General features: G+C 36.2%; 1 protein-coding gene across 1 annotated transcript in view; it reads right to left on the bottom strand.

The window, feature by feature from the left end:
• The window catches only part of LOC145984379 (cilia- and flagella-associated protein 100-like), a 47,793-nt gene that overhangs the window by 13,979 nt on the left and 18,702 nt on the right, over positions 1–15,112 (bottom strand). The window contains exons 3-4 of the mRNA XM_083118040.1: positions 9,233–9,396; positions 3,949–4,277 (exon numbers count right to left, since the gene is read on the bottom strand). Coding sequence (XP_082974166.1) covers positions 3,949–4,277; positions 9,233–9,396 — 493 coding nt within the window. The remainder of the gene's footprint in view (positions 1–3,948; positions 4,278–9,232; positions 9,397–15,112) is intronic.

Raw genomic sequence — 15,112 nt, 5'->3', positions numbered from 1 at the left:
TCTGGCCTCCATGGCAGTGTGATTAGCAGGGAACGGATTTATATGTAGTAAAAATGTGCTAAATATGTAAATACATATTTAGTTACTTTTACCGAAGTATTGAGTTACATATGGACATAAAATTGTAAGAAAATAAAAAAAGTACCTTTTTAATAATACAAGACACTACAGGAGCTACATAAAATACTGTCTTTGCATTGTAACTATTACTGCGGCTGTCTTGAAGAGAAACCAGAAGCGAATTCCATATGTGTGCCACCAAAATTGTTGCTGCTCCTATCAGGTATGCAACTATTAGCAAGGGTGGGGTTAGAAATGGGCTGTTCGACTTGAAACTCTCTTCGAACGTTGACAAAATAACGTTTGTAACAACCAGGAGCCAATACTTGAGCACTCATTCTCTATTGTTGACAACAATTGTAAATAAACAGGAATTTCAAACGTTTTAGAATAGCAAAAGCAAACAGTTGGGAGGTGTACAATTGCGGAGAGAGGGGGGGGGGCATTATTGTTTCAGATGACAGAAAACTTGTAATTAACGCAATTGCAGGGAATTGAAAAGGTTGTAAACTTCTGTTTGTTTAATGTTGCTTCACATTTTGTCAGTTACAGTGGCGTATGCTGGTTTTAATGAGTGGGTAATCTCCGACCCTTGATTCATCCACCCACTCCTGTAGTCTCCCTGCAAATTTACCTCAGCATCCACACAGGATTTATGAATATATGTGTGGAACATTTTACCTTATTGTTGCAACCACTATCGATTAATTGTTGTGATTGCAGTTAATCTACGTTTAGAATTTCAAATAATAAAACAAGAAAGTATAAAAGTATATAAAAAACAACCTGTAACATAGAATATGAAAGGAATGTGCTAGTGAAATAATTCATGCTGTTTGATTGATTGAGTTAGGTTATTTTATGTCGCTTTTTTGCCACTTTTGGCTAATTGCAATGAGTGATGATATGATGAAGTTGATGAAGGGACATTTACAAAGAACACCCATGCCCAGGCAGGTATTCGAACCCTGGACCTCTGACATCATAAGGAGCTGTGCTAAGCACTTTGCCAAGGAAGTTGGTGTAATTTCTTGAATTTTTATTGTAAATTTTAATTTATTTAATTATCTTCATCTTCAATATTTAAGCTTTTTTCCTTTAACTAATTCTGTTCACATAGCAGAGATGAGGAAAACAGAAGCAAATGTAAAATGATAATTAACATGGAATTGGTTTACAAATGTTATTCAGATTTCCCTGTTTCTCGTGCACTTTCAGATGTATTTTCCCTACTTCCCTTTTCAGTACGTAATTTGTGAACCTAGAATTCTCGTTCCTGAGAAATTTCCCTGTCGTAAACACAGCTCCTACAATACAAAGCCATCTGAGAAGAATGGCAGAAGAGGGTGCCAGCTGGGGGAATGACAAAGGCTCTCGGGTGGAGAGTATGATTGGTGGACTCTCTCCAGAAGGAGGTTACCCTGGCCATGGAATCACTGTGTGTGGGAAGCAGTGTTTCCTTCTCCTCTCCCCTCCCTCCCTGCCAAGGGATTTAAAGGGAGTCAGTAGAATCTCACCTTGCCAAGATTCCACCAGCTAGAGAAAGCCTCTCAGACATTCAGTGGCATGGTTGAAAACATTTGCGCACTGGAAGCAAAGAAATGTATGAATCAAAGATTGGTTCAGAAGAATATTGTGAAGAAATAAAAAAATATATATATTTTTTAAAATTATGGCCGGATCATCTCTGATTACCTAGATGACCCAGACTATACACCAGTGGTCAGTTATTCACAAGAAATTCACCCAACTCTTTCGGTCACACGGAGACATGTATTAATGCACGAATATGGAGTATATGTTGAGAAACGTTCTGAAATACAGAAATTATATGTAAAAATAACTAAAATATGTAAAATATGAGCCAAAACCTAATACATGTACAAATATGGAAAATATGAACTGAATATTTCCAGTCTGCATGCCATGATGTGCAAAGATAATACAAAATATAACTGATTTCAGCTTCATACATAAATATGTATTTACATATAAATCCATCCCCTTGTGATTAGCAAAGCATGCTACGGCACCAGCAGTCCTGCATACAACACTCAACCTGGCCATGGGTGTTCTTTGTGAAAGTCCTTTTATCAATTTCATCATATCATCATTTATCCTCATGTTTGTAAATTAGCCAAAAGTGGCATAAAACCAAAGTAAAATAAACCAAATTAATCAAAGTGTGCAACCTTTTCTCCTTCAATAGCTCTAAGAGAGCTAAGCACCAAATCAACATACTATTGTCATCTACTTTCTTAATATCAGTGGTAAGGCAGAGAAATGAATGTTTATGTAACTGTTATTCTTTTGGGAGAAAAGTAGTGCCCTGTCACTAGCTGGAGGTCATTAACATTGTCATTCATACTTCCATCAGCAGCAGCCACCTACATAGTGTGGACTGCATATTTACTAGGTACCAGTGGCAGCTCATGCTACTTATTGTTAGGAGGGCTGCATTGATAAATAAAAAATAATAATAAAAAAATCCAAAACTATTTGAAGATGAAATCCATGTGGCAAACTTTCAGTGAATTATTCATTTTTACTTGTATGATCTACCATTCAGAACACCAGATTATATAACTTACTGCCAGAAAACAAATAACTCTTTGAATCGATTCGAAAACTTAAACAATCACGCACTTACTGACAAGTGAAACGGACTTGTTACATGGCCGGCCACTGTTTCTCTCAGTAATCAAATGTTTATGTGCAGTGTCTGCCATCATAGTGTGAGAGGTTTCAATTTCTACCACTTCGCAGTGCCAATGTACATTGGACTGCACCCACTTTTTAGCATTACAAGGGCATAGCAAGGAGGGAAGTGGAAGCAGTGCTTACATTAGTGTTAACATGAAGATGTACTGGCAGTCCCCGAGGGGGAAGCGGCTTTATATATCAGTTTGCCTCTTGTCGCACGCCAAGTGAATTTGAAACCTCTACACAGTGCAACGGGATTCAGTAAGATAGAGGAAGTATAAATATTTAATTTTTGCACTAATGACAACATCGGCTGCCACTGCTAGGTACATATCACATATACTTGACGGAGAAAGCTCTCTACAGTCTTGTAGAATTCATGGAAGATGACAATGCAACTTAGAAACATGCAGAATAGTTTTGTTTATGTTTAAGTACTCAAAGAGGCAGATAGCAATGTACTAAACAATGTGTTTTTTTTATTTTTGTTTTTGTTTTTATGAGGTAATAATGATATACTAACTATTTTGTATATTCATGTTTTCTATGTCCTGTAATGAAGGTTGTAAAAAAAATCAGTAAATAAACAAATTTTCAATCATCTAAATGCATTTCCTCTTGTGTGTTACAGTATTTAAATTCATAAAATATACTTTGAAATTATTTTTAGCCACTTAGCATTCATGCAAAAATTTTAGACCATGTGTTACAGAATTATCAAACTATGTGTTAAAGATTTGAAAACAAACGGCACAACAATAAAATATAAAAATGAAAACAACATTTCATCAATATCACACCCAAATCTTCAGGTGAGGTGAGATAAAATGAAAGCATATCTTGTCTGCAGTTTTACCTTTAACTTTTACATCCTCTTGCCTCAAACTACGTACATGCATTCTCACCTGAAAATGTCAATACAATGTTCATAAAACATTTTTTCTTGCAGTTTTATTGTAGTTCTATGCATATTTCTTTTCTTTTTTATCTCTGTAAATTTTAACAAATAGGAAAATTATACATTTTAGTGTAACTATTTTATAAATTAAATTTTATATATACGGATAGAAATTTTGGAAAGAAATGTGCTGTACTAACAGCAGGAAGACAATCTTTCATTACTCCGATATTAAGTATGGAAATATAATTTCTTGCACAATAAGATCTTGTATTATAATCACATACCAGGTTGTGGTGTGTCATTTTCATACTTCTTCAGAAAGTCTAAATTGTCCAGCACATCCTTTCGTTGCTCCTCCTCCTGAAGATATGGATCAATAACTGAGGTGTACTCATGATGGATATATCCTGTATCTGTTGCATCTCTATTAATATAGTCATAATTTTTTCTCCATTCCATTGGACTAATCAGAAATAGAAACTTCTGATACAATTTCAGAGTTCTAAACGTGGTCTCAGCTTTGTCTATGGTGTATACCAGGGCTTTAATTGTCCAATTCAATTTCTCAATAGTTTTGCTTTTTTGTGCTGTGATGCATTTTTCATTTTCTGCACTGAAATAAAAAAAAAATTAATACTTGTGCCAAAATATGATATTTATGAATAGTGTTTAATGTACTTATAAATGTGCTCATGTACAAGGTGATTCTAAACAAACAAAAAACAACAGTAATGGTCACTTCTGGCCCAAAACTCCACTTTCATCTAGCTTTCGCCACATCATGTGGCTTCATCAGTAGGCTGGACAAGATTTCAATTTCAAAGGACAAAAAATCAGGTTAAGTTAAAAGTGGGGAAGATTTTTCCCTGTCATGATGTGGTGAAACCTATCGAAAAGTAGAGGCATGTTCCAAAAAATGACCATTAAGAGAGTGAAAATATTGGTATGTTGTGTCAGGTACACTCTGTCAAAACTAGAAACTTTCAGAGTATGTGGAAGACATTGACATTTTTTCACATAGTATCTATTGAGGAGATATGTACAGATGGCACTTAATATTCTGCCACCACAACAATAGTGCATGGAATTTAACCATATCATTACCTTGATGTTCCCTCGATACTGTCACCAGCCACATTCAAATATGTAAGCCATTTCAATCACAATCAGTGTGAGCAATACAATACTTGTTGTGGAAACTCGATGGTATGAATAGAAAAGGCCTACAATTCTATCACTGTTACAGTTTAGTTTTTTGCTTTAAATCCACTTTATGCATGGACAGGCTAATCGGGACTGGATCTACAATTCAAAGTGGGTCCAAACTGCTATTGTATCACTATTGGTCCACTGTGTATCAAACCCAGAATACCTTGATTACAAGGTGAGGACGTTATCATCTGGGAGGCCCTATCATTGTGATAGAAATTGCCACTTGAGTTCAGATTTGATATTACCTATGTATCATTAATAACCCAGGAAGCACAGCTTACAATTATGAATGCAGCCCCCTCCCAGTGGTGCAGGAATGGGGGGTACAGGGGTACATTGTACCCCTCAAATTTTTGAAGGGGAGTACTGTACCCCCTAAATCTGAAAATCCCTTTGTACCCCCTGTACCCCCCTTAGATAATTTAACAGATGCAAGGTGCTACTGTTAAATGAACATATTTTCAATTCGCTCAATAAAAAAGGTTTAGGTATAGTGTTTATAACTTACAAGCATTATCTAATTTATCTTACTTAGCTACCACAGAAATTCAAACCATTGTAAACTTATTCTGCTACATTGTGCTTGCTACTATGTAGTTAGTTCATTGACCTGTGTTCTTGGAAACCTCTTTAAGGGGATGAAAATTGTGTAAAATTTCTGTGAAATGATGGAATCAGATAAAGTTTACTCTCAGAAAATCACGCTCCAGATGAATGCTCCTTTGTGTAAGGGGGGGGGGGGATACACTTTTCTAAATAAGTGGTCGCGTCGATTCATAGATAATATATAAATCTTTATCAGAAGAGTATTTGACTGACCTTTTCTTTTGAATTTTTCAAATGGAATTTTCCGAAACGAAATACTTACACAAATGAGACGAGACACTGGGGGATACAATGTACTCCTGTACTTCATAACTTTGTTAGAAGGAAAACTATACTTAAACCTATATATTAAGAGATTTTTGAACATAGAGATGATACTGAGACAAGAAAAGTCTGTGTTTCCTCTCAAATTTTGAAACGAGACTGAAATAAATCTCTGCAAAATCAAAGCGAGGCGATACTTGATGTCCGAAATGATCTTGTTCGAAACTCTGGTATCATATTTGAAGAAATTGGTAAAAATAAATTTAAATTACTGTGTGTCTTATCAGACATACCAAGCGTTTAAATGTATTGACTTCTTTTTTTCAAAATGTCGTGTATTTTGTTTACTGTAATTGCAAAGTTAATGCATTAGTAATAATTGCAAGCCTGTGCTGCCCGGTTTAATCTATTTATAATATAATTCCGTATTTCGACGGTTCACAGCATCGAAACAAGATATAAAAACAGAAAAACGTTATTAAGAAAAGTTTTGCTTTAATGACATATACATTGTAAAACTTTGAGTGGTGACACAATGTACGTGTTGCTTATACGAAACATTTCGTGGGTCAGGACGAGATATCTTGCCTTGTAATTGAAGGGTCCAATATGCACTGAGCTTTGGATTCCACTTTAAACTGCAGATTCAGTTCCGATTAGCCCATGAAGTGGATATAAAGTACATAGAATAAGTTTTAACAACTTCTGAGTGGACACCGAAACAAAAGAAAAGCACAAACAAGAACGAGAAGGACTTCAGCACACCGGAGGGCCTCCCCGATGGCGCAGTGGTAGCGTCGTCGCCTTGTAATCAAGGGGTCCCAGGTTCGATACCCGGTGGAGGCACGTGGCACAGTGGTTCGGATCCCGATTAGCCTAACTGTGCATAAAGTGGACTTAATACATTAACTCAAACAAACTCAATCTCACCACACAGGAGAGGAGATGAGGCTGTGACAATTCTCGACTCATCTCATCTCGATGTCATTCCTAGGTCCAATGAAAGGTTCCCCTTTCCTAGACATTAGAACAGGGTGCAATTTGTGATTTTATCAGAGGAGGAGAACTTACTTTTACCTAAGTATTAGATATAGTACCTAGAATTGGACATTAATCGCTTAAAATCTAATTTTGATATCGAATGCAACACAAACACAACGCCATTTGAAGTTAAACACTAAAGTCAAAATGGAAGAAAATTTCATTAGTCAAATGAATGCATGGAATAAATGAGGCTCACTGCAGGTCCTGTGGTTTGCCAGTTGGCTTGTCAAGGCCACTGTGTTATCTAGACTAGACTTCATTCAATTTCTTGTAAATTTTTCTGCATGAAAGCAATGCCCTGGGGGTATAAGGAAAGTAAAAGTATGTTTAAAACTTCTAAATTATTTTTCTAATCAGTTGAGGTTAGGTTTATGACATTTCACATTCGGTTGGTAGATATTGGTAGATTTTTGATTGAATTCACAAAGTCTTTGAGTAAGATGGGAATGTTTGATTGAGTGATTTGGTTTATTTTATTTCAAATTTCAGCCACTTCTGGCTAATCGCGAAGATGAGGATGAGTGATGGTATGATTAAATTGATGAAGGGACACTCACAAATAACACCCATGCCCAGGCTGGGATTCGAACCAGGGACCTCTGGCATCGTAGAACGCTATGTTAATCACTCCGCGACGGTGCCTGGTGAGGTGGGAATGTGTTTTGGACTTTCTTTGTAGATGAGAAAATATTTAACTGTGACGCGCACATGCTTTTGCTTACATTCAAGTTCACCTTTTCACGTAAATGAGGAATTGACAAGTCACCTTAAAACAAGCATGTATATGCATTTAATACTACTAAATACGAAAAGAAACCTTGGCCAGCTTTTCATATTATCCACTGAAGATTGAAAAGAGAAATAAAACAACTTTCGAGCGTTTGGCATTTCTTTGCTTGCTCTGAGATCTGAAGGATTTCAGTTTTGTATATATAATGATAGTATTTTCAGTGCTTGAAGAACGTCATTAGGTACAAATAATTATGTTACAAATAAATGCTTTGTCAAATGTTTTACAAACATTCCAAACTTAGACCCCTTACGAGTTGATTGGGAACCATCTAAACTCAATATTTCTTTTAAAAAATACAACACCCTATAGATGTCTGAGGAAATACCGAATACATGGCTTCTAAAAGGCATTGGATGTGGTAGACATCTGCCATAAATTGTTTAAAGATATTTTTATGCTTAGCTATGGGACTTTAAAATTAAAATGAACTGAACTGATGTGGCCTCTGTAAGTATGATATCTTCAATAATGTGGTTTCTATATCCAGTTGGTGAGAGACAATTATTCCTGGTTGGGATAGCTGAAGATAGAGGAGAAAGGGGAATCCTAATCACCCCCTCTAATCTCACCCTGCATTAAAAATCAATAGCTGTATCTTTGTTCGCAATTTTCACATTTCGAACTCCTGATATTCCGTTTCGTTAAATTCAAAATGAGCCCATGAACAAGGTCCACAGCTTTATATTTTTCGGAATTGTTATCTGGTTAAAATCTGTTTTTAAAATGACCATAAATACTAAGGAAAACAAAGAAATAAAAATTATTTATGCCAATTTTTAATAAAAAAACACGAAATTCGTGTGCTGTTCTAAAATGGAATATTTCCGATGCCTTCACATACCTATAGGTACTACTTTTGAAGTAGTATATGTGTAGTGTATATATGTACGTCTCTGTGTGTATATATATATGGGAGGCTGAATTTTGTACCCCCCCAAATGAAAAACGTTCCTGCACCAATGCCCCCCCCCTCAAGTTATCAACTATGCCTCCATCAATATTCTTCAGCATTTTACATTTACAGTCACTTACACACACACTCATGCTTGCTCGCTCACACACTGGTGGGGGGTGTAAGGGGTACCTTCCACGTAGGGGCCCAAAACTCAACCTCACTTCTACATAGTACACCCTGGACTGTAGACTAACAAGGCTCTGGCGACTGGCACTATGGCCAGTATAATTTTGTGTGTGTTGTCCTGTGCTGAGTGCCCGTTTAGAGCCTCAGCTTTTAACAGAAGTCACAAGATTTTAAGATTTTTAGTTATGCAACGTTAGAGTTGTCATTTGTAATGATAAGGGGCTGGCCCCTGTATAATGTGACGGGTGCAAAATAGCCTAAGTGCTGACGCACCCACAATTTTAAATTCAAATTCAAAATTCACACACTGGTGGAGCACATGCTCACTTTTACAACCAGTAGTCCTACATTTTGTTTTCATGTGAATAGTTTTCTAAATGAAGATTTGAAAGAATCCATTAGGTAACTAACAAACAAATGTAAAATATGAAAATAATCTGTTATTATTTATTCTATTTAAAATGACTTCCAACTGTTAAAACTCTTACTTACATGTACACACACATACATAAAGTGAGAGAAAAACAAAGATTACCAAAATAAAATGTGGAAATTTCAAATATTATACCTTTTCAGAGCCTCTGTTGCTAATCTGCTATTTTCCTGGACATGATCGTCAAAAGTTTTCTCATAATGATGAAATTTATCTTCCACGGCTTTGAAATGAGTATATTTCTGGAGAAGGATGGAATCAACCTTTGCTAATTCCCTTTTCTTAAGTTGAACAATGAGCTGAAATGTAAAGTTTCTTCCTGAGAAAGTGCACATTTGTAGGAATCACTTAGTTAACATGCAAATCATTTTTTTAAAAAAAGTGTTTTAAAGTGAACTTCTATATTAAAACCTTCTCTTAGGTACAAGTATTTATAACAAAATAAAAGTAATTCTTTATTTTTTGATTTACCAAACAGCCTTAACTGCAACATGAAAGTTACAAAACAAATATAAAAGAGTAACGATGCTTGGCCAATCCTATGTTTTCATACACCTAAACTTTACAAGGAAGAATCGTTTCTAGTGCATTTACATATTTTTAGTTAATATGCATTGATTGGTTTAAAAAAATAAATTTTTAGGCTACTCTAAGAAGGGCTCTATTTCAAATGAATTTGTCCCACAAATAAAACTCAAATTCTCCCAGGTTTTAAGCATAAAAATTGGATGTGTGTAAAAAATTGGTGAGTTGATAATAATGCAGTACTGCCTGCGTTCAAGAAGCCATTTAATAGATTATTATGAAATAAGCAGGATGGGAAAATGGGTATTCTTTCCTACAGTGACGTGCGGTGATGTCAACACTTGGGGTAGCCATCAAAGGCGGAAAAGATTGCAAATTGAGAAATGACTACTAAAAAAGGTACATGAAACTCCTATTTCAAAAATAAAAAAAAGATTTGATTTGACTACTACGCCAGAAATCCTGGGTTCGAATCCCAGCCTGTCCATGGGTGTTCTTTATGTGTGTCCCTTCATCAATTTTATCATATCATCTTAGTGTTTAGCCAAAAGTGGCAGAAAAGCGAAGTAAAATAAACCCAATCAATCAAGGATTTGATTTGATTTTTGTTACTTAGCATTGCTTTTGCCACATTTGATTAATTACGATGATGATACAATAAAATTGATGAAGGGACACACACAAAGAACACCCATGCCCAGTTTGGGGTTCAAACCTGGAACCCGTACTGTTGTAGCATGCCGTGATAACCACTCCCCCACAGACATCTGCCGACAACAAAGACAATTTGATTTGATTTGATTTATTTTACTTTGCTTTTTGTGCTACTTCTGGCTAATTTGCGAAAATGAGGATGAGTGATGATATGATGAAATTGATGAATAGGCATCACAAGCATCCATGCCCAAGCCAGGATTCGAACCCGGGACTCCTGGCATCACAGCGTGATGTGCTAACAACTCCGCTATGGGGGCCGGTAACAACAAAGACAAGAGAAAAGCACTAACCATTCGGATACGTGGGTATCAGTAAAGCAAACTGCATTTTTCCTCAGTGGTATTTTTCAATTGGATTTTTGAAACACCATCTTTGTATATGATTAATGTTCTTTGAAAAAAAGAAATTGCATTGCTTGATATCCCTAATTCCTCCATCTCACGATGTCATTACTGAAGGATCCAGGTTCGAGCTCTGGACTGTGCATGATTGTTTCTCTTGTATCCACCCTTCACCCGTTTAGTTGAATCGACGTTCATAGTCATGGTAGAAATTAGGTAAAGTGATGGAAGAGCAACGTTAAAAAAAATACAAATAATTTCTTCCCAGGGCACTGCAAAATCAGGAGTCCAGAGTTCTCTGTTCATGATTGTCCCTCATGACTTCCATAAGCTCATTAGTTACTTATCGTGATTAAATCTATACAGCTAGAAAAAAGTGATGGGAGATGGCAAAAATTCAATATATTAAAAGGGGATAAACTGGTAATGAAATACACTTTTTTGTAGTTTCTTCAATAATATTTATTTTGTTTCTTAAGTTCTGGGATACATTTTTCATTCCAAATTATTTCATTATTCACTGCAGAGTACAACACACAGGAATAAGAATTCACGCTTGTCATGGTTTCGAAGCCTGGCCTGGACATGGATGTTCTTTGTGAGGTCCCTTCATCAATTTCATCATATCATCACTCATCCACATCTCCGCGATAACCAAATGTGACAGAAAAGCAAAGTAAAATAAACCAAACCAACAACAATAAGAACGTGCATTCTCTTGCGCAAATAAATACATCTGTATTTATGACTGTTTAGCTAACTCGTTTTCTTTTTATTGGAGGCCAAGAGATTAGTATATTTAAATAAAACACTAATAAGACAAGAGCAAGAGAGAGTGTGAGCAAATATTTGTTATATATTCCATATTTGGAAAAAAAAAAAAAGCATAACATTTCCAAGTATTTTTTTTGGTCTGCATTCCATAAACAATAAAACTATATTTTTACATCCCACATTATACATACATATTATAAAAAGTGTATAAATTTGTGGTGTAAATACAGAGAACATACACTATGTTGCTATTCGTCACCAGACACCCCTCAAAAAAGAGGGATGATAATTGGAGCCCACAGATTTAGGCATTCGACCCACGAGATTTCCAACACATTTCAGATACCCCGGTCAACAGTGAGTGATGTTATCATGAAGTGGAAGCGAGAGAGGGTCATGACATGCCAACCCAGACACAGTAAACCGAAAATATTAACAGATCGTGACCGTCGATGCTTGAAACATGTGGTGAAGTCAAACTGGAAGGTATCGTTACAGATGGTGGAACAGGAGTTTGATCGGCTTCCAGTAGTGCTGCAAGTGATCGTACTGTCCGCTGGGAGATCGTGACACTTGGTTTTGATGGTCGCGCAGCAGTCCACAAGCTGCATATCACAGCCCACAATGTGACCCGTCGGTTACAGTGGTGCAAGGAACACCGCCATTGGACCCTCGAACAATGGAAATCCGTCCTATGGAGTGATGAATCGCGCTACCAGATGTGACGGTCCAATGGACATGTGTGGGTGTGGTGTATGGCCAGTGAATGCTGTTTACAGGACTGTATCGTACCCACAGTGAAATTCGGTGGAGGTGGCATCATGGTGTGGTCCTGCTTTTTGTTTTCGTGGTATGGTCTTGGTCCTCTTGTTTTAGTTCAGAGAAACATGAATGCCGATGCGTACCAAAAAGTTCTGGACAATTCTGCGCTACAGACATTGTGGGATCAATTCGGTATTGGCCCATACCGGTTTCAGCACGACAATGCTCCATGTCATATATCAGACATTATCAACACGTGGTTCGAGGACATATGTGTGCAAAAACTTGATTGGCCAGCCCAAAGTCCAGATATCAACCCCATTGAACACCTTTGGGACAAGTTGGAGTGCCGCTTGAGAGCCAGGCCATACTGCCCAAAAAACATCCCTGAACTGTTTGCCGCTTTGCAGGAGGAATGGGGCAAGATTCCCGTCAACACGCATCGCAAATTGGTGGAAAGTCTTCCTCGAAGGGTTGCGGATGGGTCATTCCACAGAATTTCATCACAAAAAAATAAAAATGGTTGCTCGACCATTTTTGATTTTCTTCATATTTGGTATGTTGAACCCCTTGGAAAAGAGAAGTCAAAAACAGGTTTCAAATTTTTTTATCTGCTATGGTTTTTAAGTTTCAGGGTGTCGAAAATCGCAAAATTGCGCAATTTCATGAAAAATCAGCTTTTGCAAAATATTTAATATCTTCATAATGAATGAAGATATTTTAAAAATTCAAAGTTTATTGGAATCTGCATATCTTGCAGTACTAAAAAAGTTACATGGTTAAGTTTTGTAATAAAAAGCAACCTATGATCAGTGTATCGGAAATATCAGAACAAATTGTGTAAAATTGCTGAGTTTTGGGTTTTTTTATTATGAAAGGGGGACAGATAACATGTTAATTTTATTTTTATGTTGTAGTAGTATGTTAGTTAATTTACCCTAAAAATAAGCAAGTTGTTAACTGCTCCCCTTTCTGAGATACAAGAGCTTAAATATCGGAAAATTAGCAAAAACCAGCTTTCTGACCCCCCTGTAACTCAAAAGGGGGAGCACGTAGGATTACCAAATTTTGAAGTTGCTTCATATGAATGAGCATGTTCAAAATCTCAAAATTTGGTGTTGTTATTCAAACTACTTATGGAGATACAGGCATTTTCCTTTATTACATTTCAACATCAATTCATCATATGCCTCCTGGTATAAGAAACAGGAAAAATTCTAAAAATAATGTTCACACCTTAGAGGATGGATTTTTAAGAAATAATATCACACATTGACTCACATTAACTGCAGCAATAACAAGATAATGCAGTATTGAGAATGAAGACTGTATGCTTCGTGGTTGTCCTAATTGTCCAGGGACTGAGTTGTTCCACCAGTACCTGCGTGAAGCCATAGATGTTGACAATGAACTCCTTGATTCACCTGTTAACTACAAACAGTGGACCACAACTGAACGTTGTGAGCTACTGTCTATGTCGGATAAACAAGTTATGAAACTTAGAATGCATCATTATATTGCTAAGAGGCAGTCACAGTACATAAAAGACAGAAAAAGTAATCTCAAACCACATCAATGCATAGTACAAGGAGACTTCGCTGAGAACTTCACCTTCATCCTTCAGGATGAGATTCAATCTTACCATTGGGTAAATGCTCAGGCTACAGTTCATCCATTTGTTCTGTATTTTAAAAAGGAAAATGATGCCGATATCACAAACGCAAGCTTCTGCAACACCAAAATAAATGTTTACTTTCTGCAGAGATAATATACCAGGGGTAAAATATTCATATGTTACTAAAGAAAAGGTTGAAGAAACAGCTGAATTCCTAGCTGAAAGATTTCATTCATCTATTACAATAAAGCATACTCGAGGTTTCCACAGTTTTGTCCCTGTTAATAAGACCACTATCAGAGTCCGTCAGACATAATTTTCTGCAAACTTCGAAGATATGAGAATTTCTATTGAGGAAGACTGTGGTTGCAATGTATTATTTGAGTCTGTTAAGATAAGCAGCCATGTGGCATGTATTTATGATGGAAAGTGGTGGCTGGGAGTCGTCAAAGATATATGTGAACATGAACAGGACTTCCATGTACACTTTTTTCATCCTTGTGGTCCAAGTACAAGTTTCAAATTATCCAAGGATGACTATGTGTGGGTAAAATCAAAAAACATTTTGAAGGATTTATCACCATTAGAGGTAACAGCACCTACAGGAAGAGTACATAACATCCAACCAGAGATGAGTGAAGCAATTGAGAGTTGCTTAAATGCAAGACCATGAAATAATAGCCCCCTACTTTGTTAATGAGGAAATATACATTGTTTTTACCATTAGTTATGGCTTATCACAATTTTGTACATTTGCACAACTAATCCTACCTACTCATCAATAAAAAAAACACTTATTATACATTTTCTTGTTTGTTTAACAAAATGGTTATTTTATTAAATTGAGATAAGTCCCCAAGTTGTAGAGTATGAGCACTTATTGAACTGGCTGATTAAAAAAACACCTAAAATATTAATGAAATCTGTATTATATGTTTTCTTTGTGTCAGAGCAGAATAAAAAATAAAAATATTTGTACTTCAACAAATTGTTTTCAGTTTTATTTCTCTAGCAATGTAACGAATTGACGTTGAAATGTCATAAAGGAAAATGCCTGTATATCCATAAGTAGTTTGAATAACAACACCAAATTTTGAGATTTTGAACATGCTCACTCATATGAAGCATCTTCAAAATTTGGTAATCCTACCTGCTCCCCCTTTTGAGTTACGGGGGTGTCAAAAAGCTGTTTTTTGCTAATTTACCGATATTTAAGCTCTTGTATCTCAGAAAGGGGAGCAGTTAACAACTTGCTTATTTTTGGGGTAAATTAACTAACAT

This window comes from Lepisma saccharinum, chromosome 2, assembly GCF_977018435.1.
Source record: "Lepisma saccharinum chromosome 2, izLepSacc3.1, whole genome shotgun sequence".
Classification (NCBI taxonomy): Eukaryota; Metazoa; Arthropoda; class Insecta; order Zygentoma; family Lepismatidae; genus Lepisma; species Lepisma saccharinum.
Note: the sequence above shows the minus strand (reverse complement) of the source record. Positions and strands in the feature narration are given on the sequence as shown.